Source organism: Haemaphysalis longicornis, unplaced genomic scaffold, assembly GCF_048455015.1.
Source record: "Haemaphysalis longicornis isolate Haplotype H1 unplaced genomic scaffold, Haemaphysalis longicornis Haplotype H1 scaffold_5, whole genome shotgun sequence".
Lineage (NCBI taxonomy): Eukaryota > Metazoa > Arthropoda > Arachnida > Ixodida > Ixodidae > Haemaphysalis > Haemaphysalis longicornis.
In genome coordinates, this window is record NW_027526385.1 from 194,109,042 (window position 1) to 194,134,778 (window position 25,737).

Here is a 25,737-nt window from a genome sequence, read left to right on the forward strand (position 1 = left end):
GCAACTTTTGTTAAACATAACTATGTAGGCATGAAAATAAAACACTAGCACTGCAACAAAAAACAATATGTAGCAAAACAAAGAGGTTAGTTTTTTATTGTAGGCTTTAATTAAAGGCCAACTGCACTCAAAATTTTTTTTTGTCCAAATAAGTAGTCTATGCTCTTAAAATCACCACGGCGAAATCCTTAGCTTCGTAATCACAAAGAGCGCTAGGTACCGGTACCTCCGAGCAGACGACGTTTGCACCTGGCGGAGAGTCGCCGCAACAAGTTCCGAGCGGCCTGTGAAGGAGGTTGGGGAACCTGTCCCGTGAAGCTCGCGCTTCTCCGGCGACTTGCAGGGCACTCCGCCGGGCGCAATGATGCGTTCGCCCGGGGTTTCTCTGCTACACCAGCGCGCTGTACCGGCGTCGCCATCAAATGTTTAAACTAACCGCATAGGTAGTAATATCCCCCATTTTTCTCAATGCAAAAAAAAAAAATGGATTAGAAGCCTAAACCTATTCAGGCGCTTGCGAACGTGTTGGAGTTAGCAAAACTCTTTTTACTTGAAAATAATATTTTTACTCAAAGAAAAAAATAGCGCGAAAGGAGCACTTGCCTTACATTTGTCATTCCTATTGCATTTACCACAGAAAAAAAAGATATATTATAAATTATTCACCACTTGCACTTTCGCGTCCAATATTGGCCTCATTTGGGCTGGCCCAACGCCACCTCTATCCTTTAGACATTTCCAAAAGTTTTACGACCGAAATAGAGTTCTTGTCCACGCGGCTATAAACATTTGTGCGACTTTTGTCTCGCTAGCTAAGTGAACCAAAATCAGCCTTTCTCGTAGTAACAAATACGCCCGCACAAATATTGGCCATCGTATTTGGGAAGTGCGAAAACTAAACTGCTCCTCTCCTAAACAATAGATTATATTTTTGTTCGATTCCCAAGTGAAGTATTTACTTTGAGCGTTAGATTTAGTTTATTTGAAAGTAAAACGTTTTCAACAGTACCTGTCTCTGGTTAAAGTAGAAAACAGCGGTAGATAGGAAGTGTTTTCGTGTTTTAGTGCGTCATTTAGCTCTGGAGGCGGGCTTATAGTTTCAGAGCCCTTTTATAATTCGATTCTCGATGTGCACACAGGGGAAAAAATACTGGGCCGATATTCACGAAGCTGTTTGTGTGTAATGTATAGTAGAAATAGTGATTTATCTCCGCCCGCGTGCGATTTGTTCCCTTCAGAGAGGGCGACGTGATAGCCGAGGGGTCGGCTATAATAAAAGCTGCTTTTCGATATCGTATACGAGCAAATAGCTTTGTAAATCAGGGTCCGTTTTTTACTTGCAATGCCAAAAATTGCCATTCCGGCAGTTATTATATTGGAAAAAATTACTGTCGGGTGGTCTACTTCATCTCGATTGATAGCAACGGGATGCCGGAATTGCGCCCAACTCCATTATCATGGGCAAACGTTAGTGGAAGTTCTTCTGTGGAAATAAAAAAGCGAAACGCGGCGCTACCACGCGCATTTGAAGGCGGCTCTGATCGCCTTGGTGGAACGAGCTGCCATCGTCGCCGCCGACCTCCAACCGGCGGCCACCACGCTTCCCTAACCCCAGTCGCTCAATAAAAGTTTTTCTCTCTCTCTCTGAGCGGCCGCCGGCTCTGGCGCGGTCGCTTCCGTTCCCTCACGTACGTCACGTCCGGCCGCCGCTATGGCCGCCTTTTCTATTCAGTTTCGGTTCCGAAAACGCGAAATTCGCGAGCCGTTTTCGTCGCGCGCGTTGATGTTTGAAGCGCAATATTTTGCATTTCGCACCCTTTTTATGTGAACTGTTAGGTGACATTATTTTTACGTTGTCGAAAATTTGAGTGCAGTTGGCCTTTAACGCGCCTACGGGCCTCTTCGATTTTCCACTTCTGGCTCCCCGCGGGCTGCCCGCGGGTAGTCCGAGGATTCCCCGAAGCCATAGGGATACACGGGAAAATCGAATGTTGGACTGCTTCTCGGGGAGTCCGCGGTGAGCCCGAGACTGTAAATCGAAGAGGCCCTACACTACCCAAGCGGCGAGGTACGTGTGCCGTACGTAGTACAGGGCTCCAATCTTGAACACACGGGCGTTTTTGCTTTTCGCCTCCTTCAGAAAAGCGGCCACCATGGCTGGTAATCAAACCCGCATCCTTTTAAAAAAAAAAAATCCTTAAAAAAGAAAACAGAGATATGCCACCCCAGTTTGCACCATTACATCGTTTGGTCGCAATTTGCATGAAATAGTGAACGGTTCCAGGACACTTCAGCACTTATTAAAGGGACCATTTGCAGACGAAATTTTGGTTAATTACAAGGACTGCTTTGTCCCAATAATAATTACACCAATTTTACCGCACACTTAATAGACCCTATGCGAAATTGCTTGGTGATCTAGCAACACTGATGTAAACGAGACCGTCGGCCATATTGGTACGGGCGCCGATCGGGAAGTCTCGTATTGTTTACTGTGGAAGAGCAGGTGACGGTAACGCGGTATGGCTCAAACTGGACGGCGTTTGCCGGCTCCCGACCGCGGATTGTGGACGAAGGACTTGTCTGCGCTGCCGACTGTGTCTGAAGACTCGTACTACTCGGGGTGCCGTGCCAAAGACCCATCCGAGCGGCAGCGGAGCAGGGCATGCCGCCTAGCCACCGAGGCGCATTGCTCGCCTTCATCGGTGCGGACAGACACGTGCGACTCGCAGTAAGTAAATCCTTCTTTGTTTTTTAATTGACGCGAGTTAACCGGTATGAGCATTTGTATGGCACTTTGTTCACCGTTGTTTACCATGCAAATGCGCAGCGGCGACCCTGTTGCAGTAACTCTGAAAGAGGAAAGCGACAATCGCCAGACCATACCGCTAGTGGGTGGATTAGGTATTTTCAAATGCTGTACATCGAATTTACGGGATGATTTTTGGCGAAGATGTTAACGGAAAGGTTGCGGCCGTTTTCCGTGACGGTCGTCCGCCCGCGCGTTTGCCGCAAAGCAATCGTGCTTTGCGGCGAAGTCAACTACAAAAGCGCACATACGCCTTGAATTTTCTTTTTTTGTGTGTTTTCATTATTTATTGCGCATGTTCTGCGCAAAAATCTGTTTGTGTGTCTTTCTTCTCCTTTTTTGGCGGTGGGGTGGTTGTGTTTGTTTTAAAGCGCATGTTTTTGGTGTGCACGAATAGATAATACAGTAAAACCTGGTTAGCTCGAACTCACTGAACTAGAAGATTTTTTTTAATTCGATGGGTCATCGGTATAGCCCGAATGTTTACCTGTTTATCTCGAAAGATTCTGGAAGTGAGTTCCAGATAATCATATTATTGCTTGCTTAAGTTATGACGAACACGATTATGCGGGTACTGGTATCATTACCCACGCTGAGGTTTTTAAATGTTAAACTTCCTTCTCTTGAAAAATGCGTTAACAAAGCATGCAGAGATACTTGCACGCTCGAACAAACAATTTTGACATCATTGCTGTTTCAGGTGTAGATTATTGCCCTTGCAACAATGTTAAGGAAGACACAAAATCTGGTCATTTTGAGTCTGTTCCTTGCGGCCACTTCTTTCTGCTCTTTACCATAAACTGTAGCGGACTAGTCCTGTTCTTCACTGAGTGTTATTTACGTATACTCTCTCTGTTCTTGCAGGTTGGGCCTCATCCATGTGCTCAGCAGCTGCTTTCGCTCCCAGAAGAAAAGTGGCCGGCCCTAAGTTGTGTGCCTCACCTTTGAGACGGACAGTGGGGCGATTGGGGAGGCAGCGTGCGATTGCCCGGCGGGTTGCAGTGTAGCATGGAGTCACATCCTGGCTGCTGTGCACCTACTCGCCCTCTTGCTAGCCGAAGGTTTTAAGAGGCGCCACCAAAGCTTGCGTGCACTGAGCTGCCACAACAGTGGGGACGTCCGAGACAGCAGGGCATCAAGCCAGCGAGTGTCCAAAACATTGACTGGAGAAGCCCGCGATAAAATGGCCCCTCCCTTCCCTCGCCAATGCGTCTGTTCGATGCACGTCGAGTACAGGAAGTGCCGTGCAGGCACTTGGGAGAAAACTTGGTAGCCTTGGGAATGAGTTTTTTGCCCCAGTTGTGCTGGCCTCCCGCTCCTCCTCCCCTCCCCTCCCCCCCCCCCCCCCCCCCCCCCCCGCCGCCAGTGACAGAAACAAGGACTGGCATGGCACCTGAAGGGTCACCTATGAGCTACCAGCAAGCATTCAGGAGCACGCAGAGGCTGGGCAACGTCGCGTTTACTAGACCGCGACATGCAGGGGTGCGCGAATGCTTCTTTTTGTTCCATTTATATCCACAGTTTGCTATACTGCACGCGCTATAAATCAGCGAAGTAGTTTGATTTACTGGGATTTTCACTGTGGATACAAAAAACGCAAAAGCTCTCAAGCTGATGCGCGGCAGCCTGATGCAACTGTGGCCGTTTTCTTTTTGAATAAAACTTGAAAATTGTCTCAGTTACCTACATCAATGGACACTATCATTACGTCGGAGGCATGCATGCAGCGAGTGACAAACTAGAGGAGTGAGTGTGTATTTTAGTCGCAAAATATTCGACAGTAAATACATCGTTGCTGGAATGACAATGGGCACCAAGTTAACTTGACGTAACAACAAACCTTTCAGCCCGGAAAATCGGGAACCAAGTGCAAAAGCTCGAATTTTCCACCGTTAGATCATCATAAAACAGCGTTCGCCACTTCTGCAACGACACACGGCTAAATGCAACGTAAAGAAACCAACAACACACTCCCATACCGTGCGCGCCCGCCACAGAGGAAATTTTCGACGGCGTAGTGCGGCAAGAAAAGTTAGTTTACAGCCCTAGGTAAGATAAAGGCTCGTGTAGGGGCTAAGCGGTACCATTTAACAATGAAATGAAGCGGGCGCAGAGCCACAGGGACGAGTAAAGAAACAGCCTAATTTTGGCAACGTGTGGTACTGTTTTCCCGGTCGAGCGCCGCTGTCAGTCGCGTGAATAGGCGGCGCACGCTCAGGCTTCATTTAGAATACAAAGGCTGGACAACAGAACTCCAACGCAGCTGTATTTTTCATACGGACAGCGACTACAGAACCCCGCGCTTAGCGAACCAACGACAAATATTCGCTCCAAGCGCACCGCGCCCAGCGTGTCACAAAGGTTGCTCGCGCCGGCACAGTTCGCGTCACAAAGTTCGTTCAAAAGCGTGGAACTTCACGTACCTTTTCTTCATTTGAACCGGTAATTCTGCATTGCGTGCTCTGCGGCACGAAGCAATGCTCCGGCATTGTAGTCCATCACCAAGAGCGGTCAATGCCCGGCGCCTTCTATGTTTCGCTAATTGGTTTCGGTTTCAAACGACCGTACCAAAATGGCGGACCTAGTTACCGGAGTCGACGTGAGATGGCGGGGCGCATTTTGCATAGGGTCTACATACTGAACAGTGGCGAGTCACTCTGGACCTTTTTCCAGTAGCGAGCTGCGCATGCGTGGGCTGACGGTCCGCCATTCTTGGCAGGCGCCTCGGGCAAAAAAAAAAAAAAAATGGCGCCCCTCAGTTCTCTGTTTAGGGAACGGCACTATAGTGAACTAGAATTCACTCTAGCGGCACTGCACGTCTTCTTACTGTTTTCCTCTTTGGACACCTCGTGGTGGGTTCGTACGTGCACACAGTAATGGCTTTCTAAGAAAATGGGCAAAGACGTTTGAGGCTGACCACGCTGCCAGCACGTGGCTGCCAGTGAGGGGGTAACGAAAGTGAAAAGGGCGTTTCGAACACTGCTGAATGTGCGCCTGCTACCGTGACATTCATGTGAAAGGTACGGGTGACGGGTGAGTGCGGGAGGGACTGCAGGACCAGGATATTTCGTGCACGATGCGAACTTTCTTGGGGGCGTGCCTTACAGCCATTTTTTTTAGTTCGCCGTGGCGGCCGCTAGGGGGACCGGTACTGGAAAAAAGGTCCATTTCTCTACGATGTCACAGAATCTTGTTCGTGCGATTGACGGCTCCCGCCCAAAGCCATTGCCAAGAAGCACGACTGAATGTTTGCAATGGTACCCCTAGTTTCGTCTGATTGCACTGTTATCACTTCAATGCTAACGTGCGCAGTTTACGCTCTGACAGCTGGTTTTATTGCTAGCCTATACTACGTCACCATTGCCCACAAAGTGTCACTAAAGCATGAAATTGGAAAGTTTCTCAATATTTCTTGGATTTTTCTAGTAAGAAAAAAAAAAAAACGTCTTTCGTGAATGAAATGGAACTGAGTGACCTACCACAGTCTAGTTTTTTTTTAATAGAACAAAGCTGTTTTTTTTTACGTCGAACTGTATTTGACGCCCAAGATACTTTAATTTCGCATCCGCCCCCCATTCCAGTTTGGTCCTCTTCCCACTTGACATATGTGCTTCGCAATATCTTTCCGTCTTAACGCTTTCAAATGGCTTCAGTCAGTTTCTTACACCCCTCCTCATTTCTGCCTCCATGTTGTGGGGACCCTTTGGATCTCCTTTTCTTCATACCACAAGCGCAATCCTCAGCTGCGCACAGCGTGCGCGTCCACCTCGCGTCCACCCGCAGAGTACGTCACGAGCTCATCTCGCGGGCTGGCATGCTGGCGGGCGAGGCGCTCGCCTTGACGTCCTAGCTCGCTCGCTCGACCCAAGTATATGGAGCACCAAGGCGGCGCCCCGCAGAGGCTTCCAAAGCCAAGCGGTTTCTGTAGTCATAAGCGTTCGAAACTCGTGAAACGCTGGCGCTTGTCATGCATCTTTTCGTCGTTAGGCGCAAAGAAAACTATAGGTACATTTGAGGAAAAAAACTCCCCCCACCTCCCCGAAAGGGATCGTGCGGAAATGCGAATGCATTGGGTGCACCGATGAGTGCGCTGCGGCAAGCAGTCACGGAGAGAGGCGCGCGCTCCACTGCATTTAGATATATTTTTCCGAGCGCAGCGAGCGGAGAGAGGGTACGCGGAGAGGAGAGAGAGACCCGCGCAACACGCCCGCCCCGCGCGCGAGCTCTCTCCGCCGAGCTCCGCGATGCGAGCACCCTCACACGCCCGAGCGCGCTCCTCCTCTCCACTCACTCTCCGCTACTCCGCCCGAGCTCCGCGATGCGAGCGCCCTGACACACCGAGCGCGCCCCTCCTCTCCCCTTGCCCTCCGCTACTCCCGCCCGAGCTACCAGGTGCTCCGGTTGCTCGAGCTCCGCGATGCGAGCGCCCTCACACGCCGAGCGCACTCCTTCTCTCCCCTTGCCCTCCGCTACTCCCGCCCGAGCTAACATGTGCTCCGGTTGCTAGGCGCACGCCGGCCAACGCACGACAACCCCCGACTAAGAAATGCATTCGCATTTAAATTATACGCAAATAATTGGCAGCGCCCGCGTTAGGCCGGACGCCCGTTCAGTTGGTTTTTACGAGTAAACGCAAAATGTGGCAGTGCAACGCCGGCACATGCGGGGGGAGAAAAGCACAAAGAGAACACAACCCCCGCTGGCGCAGTTTCAGGCAGGGGCGCGCGAGCACTGCGAAGGCGGGAAATTTGAATTACATGGGGTGCCAGCAGTAAGCAGATAACGGCGGTACAGCCCATTAAGGCGGATCACTGCTCTGCACTTCCGCACTTCCGACAGTTTTCACATTGAGTGGAACGGCTTTAATTTTTTTGCACCCCCCCCCCCCCCCTAGTTCACCCGTCACTCAACCAGAGGCAATCCGTCGTATGGCGGCTACTTTAAACGAATGCCTATCCAAACCCGGTCATGTATAGCTACTGCTATCCAGGGCAACATTCGGACAAATGCCACAAATGTAAAGAAAGGGCAGATCTAGCACATATGCTATGGGCCTGCCCGCAGGCGGCTACACCCGCGCGCAGAACCATTCGGGGGAAGCAATGGGAGACCATGTTGCTCAGCTCCGACCCAGTGGATCAAGTTTGGGCCGTCCAGCTGGCCGAAGACGCTGCTAGAGCCCAAGGGCTCTTGGCCGACGCCTAGGATCACCAGCCTCTCCCAATAACGTCATTTCTCTCTCTCTCTCCGATGCCTTTGAAGGGGGCCGTCTGGTCCTAAACCAAAAATGGTTATTTTAACAGTCATGACGTAAAAATTGGGGACATATGTAGTTTTTCATTATGACTGTATGCATAAAATTTGTCTTCGTGCAAGACGACTACATTGAAATTTATTCGGATTCTTATATTTGATTTTTTGACAGCCTTTGTAAAAAAAATCTTTGTAGAAAGCAAAACTGGTTTTCCTGGTTCCCACCTTCCAAGCCTTCTTGTGCTTGGAAGGTGGAACTTCTGCTAGAGACCAGATAGAATGGCACTGTTAGTCTTACTGCACACAATTGGTTCGTGCACAGTTCACTGGTACCTTGTTCAGCTGCATCCCTCCAGCAGATTTTTTTTGCAAAGGCTGTGAAAAAATCAAATATAAAAATCTGAATAAATTTCAATGTAGTCGTCTTGCACGAAGACAAATTTTATGCACACAGTCATAATGAAAAACTACATATGTCCCCAATTTTTATCGTCATGACTGTAAAAAAAGTTTTTAATCGACGACCCATGTGCCCCCTTACGTGCGGTGTGCGCACTTCGCAAGAGGAGATGGAGGATGGAGAGAAGGGATCATGAGGGAGCGCGACCCCGTCACCACCCATTTAGGACTGGGCCTTTGAGCCCACTCGGATACGCAGGTAGGCGTATTAGGCCTACCTCGCTTGCGACCAACATGTAGCCTTGGCCATGGTGCAAGATATATTATTAGGCGAGGCCACAGCTTACAAAACGAACGTGTGCTCTTTGTTTTGATAGAGTCGCCAAACTGGCGCCGCTGAGACTGCTGATTGCAGCGCCCTCCAGCGGCAGAGAAAAGAAGCTGCCCGAGCGCTGCCCACGAGTGTTCGGATCTCTTTGGCTCCTTGTCGAGCCTTCTTGGCAGCTTCCGTAAACGGTCGTCTGCTCGATTTCTGCTTACCGCAGCTTGGCTGGTTCCGCCGGCCGGAGGTGCAGACGATAACTTGAAGATAGCCGTGCAAAAGCCTTTGCGCTCGCCCCAGTGTTTTAACGTGTTCCAAGCATGTGTTTTGAGTCGCTAACAATCAAAAGAAGGTATAAAACACTAAACCAAAGGGAATGTGTGCCGCGGTAGCCGTTGAGCGCTCACACAAATGAGATTTTATGCTGCGCTTTTATGCTTGCGCAAAGAAAAAAATGGGGTGCAAATGTTTTATTGCGTACGTACTACAACGGATGGCAAGAAAACTTGACAGTAATTAACGTTACCTGCGATCCAAAACGAATGAATGCGTGCTCTGCAGCCATCCCCAGCAGAAAATGATGCTACTTGCGGTCAGCATTTTTCTGAGAGTGCGGTTGCGCGAAAGGGTTCTTCTTGGTGCTTTGAGGGGATGTACTACTGAATGTTGAAGTGGTGCGCGCTCGCAAACGATGCAGTGCCATCGACTTTACCGTTGGCTACAGCCCCCCAAGCTACTCCGTACAAGCAGCGGCAAAAGAAAGCGCCCGCTGCCGGAACAACGCCCCGACATGCAAGGAAAGTAGGCAGTTTGTGAAATGGATTAAACTGGCGGCGAGTACGCTGATGTTTCTTCGTCGTAAATGACGTTGCACAACTGGGATAAGTCTATGCACGAAGCAGCGGAGACGAATCGATGTTGTCAAACTCACTGCCAGTGTCCAATGTTCTGAGGAGCTGCGCTCGTGTCTTAATGAACTTAGGACGCCCAAAATCTCGCAGCAGTTTAAACAATGCAATAAATTACGCGTTAAGACCGCGTTGTGGGAGCTCACACGGTGAACTCAATGTTGTTGTACACGCATGCCGCTGGTGCCTGCGAACCACCTGGCTTCGGACAGTCGTTGTTCAACTCACTTGAAGCCTCGGTCGCTTCGAAGCTTAGTTAAGAGTTCTGCCACCAGATGACCTTTCAATCAAAGGTCCATGCGCGGCGCCACGGCGCCACCAACTCTATTTGACAGATTTTTGGACTGCTGTGTCCACACCTAAAAGTATATCTTACACCGTGGCCTTGGCCACCGCTGCCCATTTTGGCTTGGCCAGGAGGCATGTGTCGCTATAGTGTAGTTCTTGGCCCTATTGCGGCGATCACTGTGCACTGTAGCACTCGGCCAGTAAACCTCCTCGTTTGTCCCGGCCCTTTGGAGCCCGTCGTCGCTTTGTCACCGAGTCGAACCCGTTGTGGCATCCTTCTGGGACGCTGCAAATTCTTGGGAAATTTTGGTGGGTGTAGCCTTGAACTCCATCGAATCTCACAATGCATAATGGTAGATTTGACAAAAATGGCCGATTGTGCTACCTGTTTTAAAGCGAAGCTTTAGTGCCCTCACCGATGCCGTTGTATGCCAGTACACCGATGCCATTGTACACTTCCTTTATCGGCTGCGTATGGGTGTAGATAATCAGTTTTCACCACTGCCAAGTTTAGGCACGCACTAAGGAACACATCCTGCTATGGAACACTTTAAAGAGACATGGCTTAGAATCCGTCCTGCGGGCTTTTTCGCTCAATGACCCGTTCAATGCTTTCACTTAAGGGACCTAGAAAAGCTTTGTGAAGGTGGCAATCAAATTCATTCAGGTGGTAGAACACATAACGGGGGATTTTTGAGCCAAGTGTGAGCCCCATGCGTTGTACGGATAATTTGTAAACAATTTTTGAAGATCGCCTTTCTCAGAGGATGAGCGCGCCGCCGCAGCGAGCCGACCGCGGCTGACGCAACGGCGATCGCGGCTGACGCAACGGCGAGGCGCCCCCCTCATTCGGCCGACCGTCGGTCGCCGGTAACGTCACTGCCATTGGCTTCCAGCTGCTCTTCCTCCTTCCTGCGCGATCCCGAGGCAAAGGCGGGACTGCAGCGATTGACGCGTGCCTAGGCGCAGGAATAGAACGGAAGTCGAGCGTCGCGATGTCACATGGCTATTCCCAGTGTTTCCAGCTGCTTTGAAAGAAGCACAGAGGGAGGAGGAATCGATCGGCAAGGGGGAGAGGTGCACTTAATTGCTTCTGGCGCAGCTAATACTGAAGGTAGATCAATAATTCCAACGGCATTGCATCGCTATATTGGTACTACGTGACAATAAAGGCCTTTTGTAACTTTTACAAAGGCTTTTCTGGGTCCCTTTAAGAAGTTCGCAGAATAGACTTTCATACTAATATATACCAGAGAAAAATCTGGCACCAACGTCTAGGAGAGCCGTGCTTCAGCGAGTGTTCTGCCATGCACCGGGCAGACACGTCCCACTTGTCCTTGGCATGGCTCACGAACAGGCTGAAAAGTTGGCTCTGGCTGCCAAAAAGCAACATTATTAGGGTAAAATATCATTGAAATTTGTTTTGTTATCATAAAATGGAAGCTCCAAAAAAATTTGCTTATTTCGAAGCTTCATGCTACATGAACAAGAAAACGATGTTACCCTTTTTTGTTGCTTCCGGCTTCGAGACAAACAAAGGAGCCTCCTGGTTAGCCAAGCCAAGTAGGCGAAGAACATCGCTAGCTGCAATGGCGCCGCCCACGGCGACCTGTGATTGCGGTGCCATATTTCCCTCGTATATATTAGCATGAAACTCTATGCTTTGCACAGGCCGTGTGGAATGTCACAGTAACAACACAGGACACACGGTTTTAGATGGGCTGATCTTTATGGTGTGAGGCACAATCAATCACGGGACGATGAGGGCGTTCAGGGCACGCGCGGTGGTGTCGGGAAGGCCTGAGCCTGAGGGGGAGGGGGAGGAGGGGGTGGTGGAGGGGGAGCGGGGGCCAGCTGGGGCTTGAGGGGCAGGACGGAGGGCCCGGGCGCCATCGAGGGCTTCGCCTCATCGTGGCACTTGACCGTCAGGGACACCTGCATAAAAGGTGAACAGTCGACTGGGTCAAGCAGGACAAAGCGGGGGCAATGACTGAAGCCAAGACATGGCAACATAGGCTGAGATAAAAAAGCTTTGGAATGACCCAGCAGCCACTACCAGAAACAAAAACATTGCAGCAGACGCGTTATGAAACACTAGCTGGAGTCTCCATATTATGAATACCGTATTTGCACGATTCTAAAGCGCACATTTTTTCGCTAAAAGTAGCCTTCAAATTTGTGTGCGCGTTATAATCGGGCGCAAAACTAAAGTCGGCTTCAAAGCGTCCACCAGCATCGCCACGGACACAAACTCCGACCAAAATTCAACTCAATCCAGGCCAAAACAATCTGTAAACATCACGTGAGTAAATTTTGGTGTACCCACTCCTTGATAGGCATGCCTTAACCAGCTGTTGCACACATATATACAGGCGTTTCTTGCTTTTCGCCTCCGACAGAAAAGCGGCCACCACCACAGCCGGGAATCAAACCCGCCTCCTTAGGCACAGCAGCACAATGCCTTAGCCACTGAGCCACCGCAGCAGGTTCTGTTCTTGTTCAGGTAACAATTTCTGTGGTCTCTTTTCATATGTGCGGGCCCCAATTTTATTTTCGGAGCATTTACGATACACAAATATGATGCCGCATAAGCTTGCTGGGTGCTGCTACAGCATATAATCGAATTTAATGAATTGTGACCAAGAAACGCCCAACTCAATTTACCAAAGTTCTCAATTTAACGAAATAAACCGCCAACTTCGTTAAATTGAGTTTTCAAAGTAATTCAAAATTTTCAAGCACGAAAACACTGCCATGTTTATGCTGATCTCAGCACCATCGCAACTGAGTCAGCGGCAAAGTTGACAAAGCACAAGCCAGCACACACATCTCTCTTTTGGGTCCTGAACCTTCTTTGTTGCGCACAGAGCTGTGTGGTGGACACGTCAGGCCTTTGTTTCAGCGATAAGCCTCAACTATCATGGCGACTTGTGCCCTACGCTCGACTAAGCAACAAAAGTCGACGTTCTGAACAATATCAAGGAAGACATGATGCGGACTGGTAACAATGCTGTCCTTGTGCTTATTGTTTAATTGGAAATCTGATTCATTCGAAAAGCTTTACAGTCCCCAAAGGAATTGGTATTAATGGGAGTCGACTGCAAACAGAAATAGTAGCCAAGCCAAAAAGCCTAGTGTCCAGACACTAGGCAGCCCGGAGCAAGAATTGCTGTCCATTTTTCGTACCCAGGACAAGCCCGCTCGAGGCATCTTTGACACTGTGGCTGCAGCCACCATAGCCTGTGCTCCTCTAGAGCACTTTGAATGTCGTCTCCAACAGAAAAGGTGGACATATCTGCACGGCACTTGAAAGAAACCCACCCCCCCCCCACAACACAGAAGGAACAGACCAGGTTCTTCTATTAGTGTGCCACTTCTGTTAGCTCCTTTACAAAACGCACCCTGCTGAAAATTAGCGTGGACACTTTGCCCTTGCTGACGAGTGCTTTTGAGCCCTCACTTTGGTGAAGCTTTTTTCACAGTCAACGTGGGGTGTATTCACCAAGGTTAGTCAATATCACCACTTGCAAAACTCCCCACATGCTCCATGCACCAAAAACAGGTCTGTGGTTGCCCCCCCCCCTGCACTGGGAGCAAGCAAGAATGTAGCAGAACGGCCTGCCATCTGCTGACAGAAAGTGGAAGCAGTACTCAAGTGCTTGCGGCTGCTGCCGCAATTCACAAAGGAAAAAAAAAAAAAAAAAAAAAACGTAAAAACCGTGCAAGCATAAGTGAACATGTGTTCACTTAGACTGGGCATGTTGTAACTCCCCCTTCAGACTGCTTCATAGCAGTCTTCGCAAACGATCAGCCACATTAAGCCTTGTTCAAGCTCGAACAGAAGCCAAGAACGCGGAGTGCTTCGCGGAGACACCATCGAGGTCAACAACGATGCGGGCTACCTTCCCGTCTAAACTGAGAAACGACGCCAGTTTTGAAGATGCCTTTATTTACTTTTTACATTGCATTATATTTACAGTACTAATAATGTTATTACTTTTTTGGAAAACTGTGGCTTGTGTTTGTCAACGTGTCTGCCACAAGGGCCTTGTCTGCGGTGGTGGGCACTGTGTCATTCCAATTCTTGTTTCCTTAGACGTCCAATCAGACTGCTTCGTGAGCTCTCCCATGCTGCCTGTGAATTACAACAGTGTTATATGATAATCTTTTGCTATATAATAACAATTCTCTCTCTTGCTATATAATAATTAGTATAGTTATTGATTGTGAACATCTTCAACTGTCTGATTGTTGGGTTAAACTTGAGGAAGAAGCAAATGCGCCAACAAGGGGCGTTTATTAGAAAGTGGTTGGGACAGCTTTTTAATAGAAGCCCTTGGCTGGTGTATTTGGCCTCTCTCTCTCTTTCGACCACGAGGGAAAGAGAAAGCGCACTGCCGCACCTGTGGGCCGGTCTTCCAGAGGTTGTGCTGGGCATCGAGGACGGCCGTGTCGACGGTGACCGTGTGCAGTCCCTGGCCAGTCAGGGCCAGCAGGAACTGCGCCTGGAAGTAGTCCTTGTGCGGCTGCACCGCCTCGCTCAGCTGCAGCGACTCCCCGCCACCGCTGGCGCCCCCACACGAGGAGGAGGAACCCTGCACGGGCCAGGTCCAGAAAGACCTCTCACTCAGTCATTGTCCCTGGTGGTGATACAGCTGATGTTACCCTCATCACCATCACCATCATCATCATCACCCCTCCCTCACCATCATCATCATTAGCCTACCTACGCCGACTGCAGGACAAAGGCCTCTCCCATACATCTCCAATTATCCCTGTCATGTGCCAACAGTGACCAATTTACCCCTGCAAACTTCTTGATCTCATCTGCCCACCTAACTTTCCGCCACCCCCTGCCACGCTTTTCTTCTCTAGGCGTATCCACTCTGTTACCCTTAATGACCAACGGTTATCTTGCCTTCGCATTACATGCCCTGCCCACGTCCATTTCTTCTTCTTGATTTCTACTAACACGCGTTTTTACTTTTTACGAGTTTTTACTTCCACTACGTGTCCTTAACACGCGTTTGTTCCCTGACCCACTCCGCTCTCTTGTTGTCCCTTAATGTTACACCTATCATCTTCCGTTCCACTGCTCGCTGAGTCATCCTCAATTTAAGTCGAACCCTCTTAGTGAGCCTCCAAGTTTCTCCCCCGTAGGTTCGCAGAATAGACTTTCGCAGAATAGACTTTCATACTAATATATACCAGAGAAAAATCTGGCACCAACGTCTAGGAGAGCCGTGCTTCAGCGAGTGTTCTGCCATGCACCGGGCAGACAGGTCTGTGATGCCTGTAAGACACAGCTGTCATAAACTTTCTTCTTCAGGGACAATGGTAGGCTGCCATTCATTGTCTGAGATGTTGCCCTCTTCCCCCCAAACAACGCTTCCCTTTCTCAACGCTGCAGGTTACCTGAGTGCCAGTCTCATGTTTGAGGATACCATGCAATCCTGAGTCCACCCATGATGCCTTGTCATCGTCATCACCAACAACAGGAGGGATTCCAATGATGCTTCTTGCAAGACAGCGAGGAACTTCCATTTCACAGTCGTGGACTCAGAGCCGTTATTACCCCACGGTAAGTGTTGATGCCTGGTCTTCAAGTGAAAATCAAAAAATGCTGCATTGGTTCTTTGGAAGTCCACAGTGAGTTTGGGACTGATAATTGCTGAGTCCAAGTGGCGCACGAGCACTAAAGCGGACTGACGAGCAGATTGAGTGCGCCTGCGTCATGAACACACTTATCACCTTTTCTGCCATGCCCTGCTGAGTGATTTGTGCTCTATCACTTATCATGTTCTATATGCTTGCAAATTCTTGAAAATGAGAAGATTAGCAATGCTTTCGTCAATGTTAGCGATGCTTGTGAGCCTGGTCTTGGCCTCTTCCACATTCCTTTCCTCTCTACACTTTTTTGGTTACGTTCAAGTTGGAAGGCTTGCTCAATTGCTCTGGTGCGCAAGTAATGCAGTGTCAACTGAAATGACTTTCAATGCCATTCGCAATGAAAACAAGCGAAAATTTTCTTTAATCACAACCATACCCAAGCTGCCGGAAGTGTGTCAGCAGAAGGAAACCATTGTACATCAAGGTGTGAAACGTCTCCTGTGACTTCAAATTTATGAAAAAATAACAACTTCATGGCCCAAAAAATCGACACAAAGGAAGGCTGCTTCAAAAAAAAAAAAAAAATGTTTTTGTTTTTTTTTGGGGTTATCTCCTTCAACATTCTTGCAGGTGGTTATACTGCCTCTATTTCTAATGTACATGGTTGTTGCTGGCACTTCACGAAAAAGCCCACCTTTCTCTTTCTACTCTGCACAGAGACCTACGAGCCCATCAAAGGTAGTGTGACGTCAGCGTGCACTCCGACACCGGAGCTCTAAATGAAGACGTCCGCTTGGTTGGCTGCATGCTGTAAAGGCTTCAGCGCCAAGTTTTATATCTTTAAACTTTGCTATAATGAAATCGCTTTACTCGAAATCTCACTTGACTCGAAGCGTTTCATGGTCCCTACTGCACTGCATAGAGAGCCAATCTTCCCCACTTTTAATGAAGTATCGCTTACAACAAAGCCACTTTCCTGTGCTGAGACTTCAGGACTCTGTTACAACAAGGCTTCACTGTGCTTCGATATTACCGTGTTTGCACAATTCTAATGCGCATCTTTTTTTGCTGAAAGTAACCTTCAAATTTGTGTGTGAGCTACACAACTGGGCTCAAAGCCGAAATCAACTTCAAAGCGGCCAGCTGCATTTTCATGTACACGAATGCCTCCAAAGATAAAATTTAATCTAATCAAAACAAACTTTTTTTTTTTTAATTTTTAAGCAAACTTTCCCGCACATTACAGTCGGTACCAATACGGTACCACTTATTCTCAAGTCAACATAAGCGGCACCCGTAGGCTCGAGTGATTTCGCCTTTCGTCAGACAGTGACTGCGACACTGGTTTTGCACGGCCTCTTAATGCGAGGGTCACGAAAGACGAGAAGAGGCGGCTCCCCACTCGCCTTGGCGTCCTGCGGCCGGCCGGCGTTGTTGGCGGCCGTCGGCGGGGTGGTGCTGAGGGTGACGAGGACCTTGTGCACCGAGCGGTATGGGGGCCGCCCTCCCCCGCACCGGTGCTGCACCACGCCTTCCACTCGGAGCGCCAGCTGGGCCAGCTGCGCCAGGAACAGGGGCTCGCCCGTGCTCTTCTGCTGCGGCGACACCGCCAGCTGCAAGGGACACACCACAAGAGGAGGGAGAGAGAGAGAACGAGGTCGTGACAATTGGCTCGAGAGGGTCCAAACGCGCTGAAGCCGCACTCGGTCTGTGAGGAGCACTGCACACGTTGTCTTGGAACTAATGCAGAGCACTGGGAGCATATTTTGATGCAATGTATACTATCTAACGCTACGATTACATGCCAGCATGGGCGCCGTCTAGCTGTATTATCTAGCCACATAGCTTCTTGTGGACTCTGTAACAACAGGAGCAGTGGTTTTGCCTTTTTTCTCTTTTTTTACACTCAGGCTGCGTAAAACATTTACAAATTCATGGTGATGAAGTATTTCATTGGCATTAATTTGACAATATATTAATATACCTCTCAACTAATCTTTTGCGAATAATAATTATAATTTATGCAGCCACAGGCAATTCTTGTTGAGCTCTTTCGCTAGCCTTGCCAAGTGATGCTGGAACACTTCTCTGTGGTACACAACAGCATACTCGCTGAAATGCAGCTTACTTATACTGGGAGACAACTTTCTGTGGCAATGGAGAGAAAGCTTGTGGGGGGGGAGGGCTGAGGGGGAGCTAACTACTCTGTGTTAGTGCGCCAAAGTAGCTCCCGACAAACTGGTTTCGGTTTCAGTTTTGGTGTGACAAATACGCGTTTGATACAGTTGATTTATTCGTGTGAGTTCCATGGTTGAGTGCACTGAACCACGATAAGCGAACATGCACGCACATTGGCGTCTCCTTCTCCACGCTTCATCTGTTTGTAAACACAAGCAAACGATTTGGCTGGAGAACTCCAGCCAACCGTGGACTATACCGCCCAACTTTGTGCCGTTCAGAAGTGAAGTCAATTTTGTCAACACTGCAGTTTCGACCAGAGTTACTTGATGTAGGAGTTGTGAAACTCCCCACAGGCCCCATGCATCAAAAAGTGGCCCTACGATTGGTCCACTGTTCTGGATCTTATTTTACAGTGGCGCCATCTGTTGGTGACGAAATAAACTATACACATGCTTCACCGCTCGATGACCTGGGCGAAAAATGGTATTTGAGTGCTTACATAAATTTGTTGTGCCGAAGAAGTCCAATGTGCACAACCACGCAAGCGTTTTATATGCATTTGAACCGAGTGTAGAAAAAAAAATGCGACCGTGTGTTCACCGAGATGCGTTGTTGCCTAAGCATTGTCGTCTGCTGCGCGTCATCAGAAGTCTTCCAGCGGCAAAGAAAAGAGTTAAAAGTTTGCTTCGAGGCTTTACGCATGCTTTAAAGGATTACTTAGAGCCACTTGACCAGCTGCTAGATTAGTTTTGGCATTCAGTGTGATGCAGGCCGAGCGAGAACTGCAAATACCAGGTCGGACCTATGTTGTGCCGGAGTGCCCGCGCAAGCGCCAATCACTCGAGGCCGTTGCGCAAGCGCAGAAACTATCGCAACAAAAAAACCGCGCTTAAATAAACAATGAATAACTTAGGAAAGTACAAACACAAAAAAATTATGCACCTTTAAAATAAATTTGAACGTTAAATTGTCAGATTGAATAATTACTGTGTTTTTTTGGATAGTGCGTGCAGTGGCCACAACGGCGCACAGTACGCACGATCTAAAGCAGGGGGGGTTCAGGTGGGGGCCGTTTTTTGAGGCGGAGTTTTGCAACTGCCTACATCGAAGAGCTCTGGTTTCGACGGCATGCAGTGATCTGTAAACTCTCCTGGAGCTCAAACCTGGGCAGCACCACCGACATGAGTAGTGTATTAACATAGCGCGGGCGCAGTATACCGAAAGCACAACGGGGAAAAAAAACAGAGAGAGAGAGAGAGAGCGAGAGAGAGAGATAGCGAGCGAGAGAGAGAGAGAGAGAGAGAGAGAGAGAGAGAGAGAGACTTGCACTGGAGTTGCTGTACTGCAATCATAGGCAACGACTATACAGCGCCTCGTAACTCAGAAGCGAACACTTTGCAGGCATGAACAATAGGACGCGAACAATAGCGCGCATGAACAATCGGACGAGGCACTTTTTTGGAAGCACATGGGCAGAATGAAACGTGAATAGTATGTAGTGGAAGGAACGTCACGCTACAGTCGCCATGCACAAGCCTGCGCTATGCACTGTGGTCTCAAAAACAAGTGAACACACAGAAACCATACACGAACCGCATTAAAAACAGCCACAACCGCTGTCAAAATGGTGGTGGTCTTTACCGGAAGCTGCTGCCCCAACATATAAACATCCCGTTGCAGAATTCAAAACGGCGGCAAGAGTCGACAGCGACGGCACGAAAGAAAGATCTTATCGACGCAACTGCAGGTTGCTCCGTGCAGCGGTGTAAAATTTATGGTTTCTGCAAAGTGTGCACGTCGAAAGCGTGATTTGGATGAGACTTGCCGAGCAGTCGGTGTGGAAGCAGTGCGTTAGTGTACGCAAATGTCTCCCTTGCTTTCGCAAAACCGAAAACATTCAAAAACTCCACTCAACTATTCGAAAAGTCGAATAGTATATATTTGATTCATGAATCAAATTATTTGCAGAGGTACTATTTGATTTGTATTAGAATATTCGAGTATCTGCACACCCCTGCTATATATATCGTGGGCTAACGTACGGGACAGCAGAGGACCCCGGCTAGCTTTGCTAGAGAACGCTACGCGCCGTACACTAGCCCTGCGGAATCCGAAGACTCACGCACGGGTTCGGGTACTCACATGCGGTAGACAGGCTTCGGCAATCCAAAGTGAGGCTTTATTGCCTGGCAGATACAGGGCATATACCAGACAACACGGCTATCGCTTGCGGGGAGACAGTGGCTCCTGTCGCTCGCTCAAGCCGCGGGACTCTGACCTCGATATCAGTCATCACGGCCGCAGGAGCAGGGGAGGCATCCTGTGGCGACCGATCAGGGCAGAATCTCTCGGCAGAGTCCATGGAGCCAACTGGGTTCACCGTCATCGGGGCATTCGGCGTAGGCACTGCCAAGCCAACCGACTCTGACCAAATCGCCCAGTCGACTCCCCGGCGGAGCTCGTTCGTCCCGCAGGTCAGCTCGGAGGGGAGAGGAGGTCTTCCCCAGGTCGGGGAGATGGTGGCGCAAAGAAAGGTGACAAACTGGTCCTCCTTCCCTCGCGGCCTCGCGCGTATGTTCATGACCCCGCGGCGTCGCGTGGGGTCATGAAAAGGACACGACCTACGTGACGTGCCGGCTACCCAAAATGGCGGCTACCAGCTCGCGAAAACATGTGCAGGCGAGGCGTGGGGAAACAAGGGCCCCCACAATATATATATACCTTGATGGTGGTGGCCTGCAGGGCCTGGAAGAAGAACCGGGGCAGGCACGGAGGCGCCAGCATCAGCTCTTGGCTCAGACGCTCTACCAGCTGCACCTGCTGCTCCACAGAAGAACAACAACACACTCGTGATTAGTGACCAGCGCACAAGAAACAAGGCACAGAAGGGAGTAACAGACACGACAGAGCTTCATCAGTGATCAGTATTCACAGACTCAGACGAGAGGGCACAATCACTCGGTCAAGGAAGGAATGTGAGGAGAAGAGTGCAATTAAGGAGGACGCACGCTCTCTAGCTCCCCAAGTGGCACTATGACATGTACTGTGGAGCCAAGTGACTGCTCAGAAGCAGTGCTGAGCAGTGTACATGGATAACTTCTCTTGGGTCCCTACCCTGCACTGTGAGCAAGTGTGGTCCCCTTTACATATGCAGGTCTTGTAGCAACAAACAACTGCCCGTATTGGCCCCCTCTCAAAATATATATATTTTTTTTTGAAATGCACAAATATGAAAGGTGAACAGCCTTACAGAGGGGCGTCTTTCACGTTAAGCGCCAAATACACAGGACAGCCAGACATTGCTGTATCAAACCCGTTTGCATCAAAATATCCTGTATATACGGAACTATATCTCAACACAGTATGTTTACAGTGACAATGCATACCAAAAGTGAGGCTTACAGCAAACGAAAAATTGGCCGCGTATCTGCTCCTTTCGTCGCAAATGTCCTCAAAAGACGATAGACTTTCTAGACATTTGCCAAGGAAATGCCCCCTCTTGCTTTCCCGCTCACCTCTCATGCTGTTCCTGTTCCGTCGCGCTCATCCCAAGGTAAACACACTAAAGGTTTGCGCAAGGCGATTTGAATTTACCGCATTCCACTGCTACAGGCCGGGTTCCTCGATGCCAGCGCTGCAGTACGGCAGAGACGCGCGTGAATCGAGGCGGCCGACTTCAAGGTTTATAGAACCGCGTGGCCGTGCTCCACGTGCGTTCCAAGCAGAACGTGGAACCTAGCTAGTGAGTGGAACCTTTCGTTGCTGTTGCCGCATGATTTTTCATGTGCCGCCAGGAGGCGGCGGTTTTCTGCAGTAGATGTAGAATATAATTTTTTATCGAAAAACCAAGCATCCAGGAATGTTTTAATAAAGGAACACTGTAAATATCCCTTGTGTACTATTTTCCTGTCTTATATTTGCGTAATGTCTTCTTTTTGTTCAGCAATGTTGACAAGTATGAACATATAAACCGGGCTTAGACGTTTACATTTGGCTGTGAGTATATAAGACTATTGCGCAATGTCAATTTTACTTTGGCCGGGTGGCTGAATCGAGTTACAGACAGACAGACGGACAGACAGACGGACAGACCAAAATTTCTGGGTTTAAGTAGCCAAAGAAAGAGTATCGTCTTTAAAACACCAGCAACTCCCGATATATCTAACAAGTGACACAGAACTGACCCATGAAGCTGGCTTTCCCTCATTGCCGAGGAGAACTTCTGCCACCACTCCCTAAAAGCGGTTTTGCCCCGCCACTCAGGGGCGCCATCTATCATGAATGCACCACCAGGCCATGTAGGGTGAGCCGTCAACACCGCCTGTGCAAAAAATAATCCTGGCCCGCTGGTGTATTGTATTATCAGATTAGGCTATAGGGTGTATTCACAGGGCTTTGGTCCGCGCGGTGGCGCTACCTGCGCGGCGGCGACGACGCCATATTTGAGGTTGCACTCCGCCGCGCGGGCAGCGCGTTTCCCGACGCGAAACGTGGTTTGCAGCGTGCTGCTTGCAAGAACGTTCGTGTGGACGGTGTTTTTTCTGCGGGATTCGTGGGTTTGCGAATGCCTCGTCATACCGAGTAGCTAGCATTGTTCTCGCTTCGAAAATCCGGACTGCGCTGGTCTCCTACCACCGCAGACCCGAAGCAGGCCGCACGACAAAATAAAAAAAAGCGCGCCGTGTATCTTTTTTCCTTCTGCTGTTTCGAAACGACGGCTAGGGCAGTGCTTGAAGGCTGTCTGTCTTCATTCGACGAATTCCCAAAGACGTTATCGATAATATGGCTAATCAGTATCGAATCTGTTGGAACCCGTTTCATCCAGGTGGGCCCCGGGACGATGGGCGTCGGAGCTTTCACCTCGCACCTCGTCACATGTTTGAAACATGCTTAAAATGTTCACAAATTAAGGTAGCCGGCGTACTTTATGGATGAGACGAACCATACTGGCCTCCCAGCCTCAACATGGGCTACTTCGAGTGTTGAGATGAACGCACGCGTACATGCAATATCGCTTCCCAGGTAATTGCGGGCATCCAAATTGATCCAATTCTTCTTCGTCGCCTTCGACTATTCTCTAATGACCGAGCGTGTTACGTGATCAGACACTAAAGCTTGACTCTGGGTACACAGTTTGACTACTTCAAAAACAGCGCAGAGACTGAAACGTTAACGTATGCAGGTACAAACTAGAGCAGCCTTTGTCACATGTCTCTGCGCTGCTTTCGAAGTAGCCAAAGCGTACGTGTTCCATAATTTTGTTCTGCTTATATTTTCCGCTTCGTCTTTACCGAAAGGAAAAGACTTGAAAATCATCGGTGGGATCTTTGTCGTCGCCACCATACCTAATTTTATAACGTACTTACCTCGCGATGGTTTCCACCCAGACCCTGTGCGTAATTGCTCCGATTCATTGGGAGCTCAAATGGACGACCTTCGTGCACTCAACGCACAGAACACTGTCGCCAGTGCACCTCACCGTCTCTCATACTCCTCAAGAAGCGCGCAACATGCCTCGGTGGCACGGTAAAACCAGCTCCTCTCTCACACGCCACCACCACATCAAATATCCTCGTAGCCTTGGGTAAAAAAATTTTCTCAACTCGCGCCACGGTCGCTTCAAGCAACGGAGGAAATAATAAAATCGGCGCACGAGGATGACACCGAGATTGCGCGAAATCGCCAAAATGGACCGGGTTATGCACGCCGCTGGTCGCGCCTGTCAAACCATCGGACAGTTGCATTCGTCGCGCGAAATCATACCGTCTTCAAGCACTGCCCTGGCCTTCGCTTCGAAACAACAACTACTACTACAAAAAAAAAAAAAAAAAAACGGCGCACTTGATTTCGTCGTTCGGCCTGCTTCGGGTCTGCGGTTGTAGACGTGAACAGCGCACCCGGAATTTCGCAGCGAAAACAATGCTGGCTACTCGTTACGACCAGGCATTCTCAAACACACGAATCACGCAGAGAAAAACACCGTCCACACGAACGTTCTTGCCAGCACCACGCCGCCAACAACGTTTCGCGTCGGGAAACGCGCTGCCCGCGCGGCGGAGTGCAACCTCAAATATGGCGTCGCCGCCGCCGCGCAGGAAGCGCCGCCGCGCGGTCCAAGGTCCTGTGAATACACCCTATACTCAATTATGCTCTACATCGAACTGATAGGCGCTTCCGTTTTTGTGAGCTCGATATAACTGGGTTTCACTGTGCGCACCCGACAGCGTTCATAAAAACTGTGAAAGCCTGTAACGCCCTCAAAAAATGCCATCTCCACTAAGAAGGATCGACATTTGGCCAAGTTGGTATTGTCACGAATGACACTTGGCACTTCCAATGGTGAAGGTTACAAAGAAGGTTTATTAGGTCTAAACTCAAAGCTGCAGCCCAGAGTACGAGAGGACAGGCGCTTGTTTGAGCGTTCTCGTCATCTTCCCTCACTTACTGGTGATGATAGTAGCGGCAATATCAGTCAAGCATCTTGAACAGCAGCGTAGTAAACACAGACACGAAGGAAAAGAAGACGACGGGATGTCCTGCCGTCTTCTTTCCCTCGTGTCTGTGCCAACTGCGCTGCCATTCAAGATCTCTGATCTCCCATCACCAGGCAGCCTAATAAACACTGGTTCTAAGCAATGACGCAAGGCTGAGCATGCATCCTACTCTCTGCTCTGCCCAACATCCTCCTGACAACCCTGAACATCTTCCCTCCAAAAAGAGTCACTCTGGAGTCCATGTGAAAAAGCCGTTCTACTCAACGTGAAAGCTGTCGGAAGTGCAGAGCAGTGATTCGCCATAATGGGCTGCAGCGCCGTTATCCACTCACTGCTGCCATCCAATGCAATTCAAATTTCCCACCTCCGCAGTGCTTGCACGCCCCCTGCCTGAAACTGCCCCAGCGGGAGTCGTGTTCCTTTTGCGCATCCTTTAATTTCTATGCAGGAGCTGTTTTTCATCATTTCGAATGCACAATTTTTTTGTTGTGTGGCTAGAGCCTTTCTGCGTCATTTCGAACGCGCCATTACTTTCTTGCACGGCCATTTTTTTTTTCGCTTAAAAAAAAAACAACCCAACGGGCATTCCTAACTAAACAAACGCAGGGGCTGTTGGTCATATACACAGATGTTGCCTCAAACGTACCTGCAGTGTTCTTTGTGCCAAGCAACAGGGAGATGTATGACAAGCGCCAGCAGTTCAACAGGTTCGAACGGTTATGACTATTTAAACCGCGTGGTTTTCGAAGCCTCAGCGTGAGTCCCTAACGATGGTACAGAACACTCGACTTGGGTCCGCTATCTCGCTGCGCTGCCTGATTCCCGCAGTCACTTGACATCGACCGTTAGCGAGCTACGACGACAAGGCGAGCCCATAAAGTGCTGTGCACTTGAAACATGTAAGCAGAAAGGGACATCCACAGGGAAAGCAAAGAGCTGATTCACTCTAACAAAACCTCCACCAACTACAGCAAACAAGCAGCATGCCATACACCGAGAAAACGTACCACAACCGCATCGCACAAATGGCCAACCATCCCCCCATCCCTCCATTTACAGCACCACTTCAGGAACAAACGAGACATATTCCAGTTCCACTCCCATAATTCTCTCACCAGAAAATACCCGACACACAGAATAAGGGGGTGGCTTTTCCCCATGTGACCATAGAGTTTCACACTAATACAGGGAAGTATGTCGCTGCAACTGTGTGCCGTTGTGGGCAACACCAGAGCAGCCAGCAACGTTCCCAATCTTCCCATTTGGATTGTTGGATTGGCTAGCCACACGGCTTCTTCTCGTTCCTGGAGCCAACATCAACGAAAAATGGGGATGCCTTTTTTTTTTTTCTCGTTCATCTGGCGCAAAGCTTCTCAATAATCCCTGACAAATTATTCTTTTGGGAGCTTCACTATTCTACGGGTAAAACAACTTATACAGGGCCCTCTAGTCTGTCAAATCCTGCTATAATGA

At 49.3% G+C, this 25,737-nt stretch overlaps 1 protein-coding gene across 1 annotated transcript in view; it reads right to left on the bottom strand.

Annotated features, from left to right (window-relative positions):
- Nucleotides 1-11,711: 11,711 nt before the first annotated feature.
- Nucleotides 11,712-25,737, bottom strand: part of Defl (Integrator complex subunit 7) — a 67,107-nt gene continuing 53,081 nt past the window's right edge. The window contains exons 18-21 of the mRNA XM_077671431.1: nucleotides 20,492-20,590; nucleotides 16,996-17,202; nucleotides 14,383-14,574; nucleotides 11,712-11,914 (exon numbers count right to left, since the gene is read on the bottom strand). Of these exons, the coding sequence (XP_077527557.1) occupies nucleotides 11,750-11,914; nucleotides 14,383-14,574; nucleotides 16,996-17,202; nucleotides 20,492-20,590 (663 nt within the window). The 3' untranslated portion in view covers nucleotides 11,712-11,749. The remainder of the gene's footprint in view (nucleotides 11,915-14,382; nucleotides 14,575-16,995; nucleotides 17,203-20,491; nucleotides 20,591-25,737) is intronic.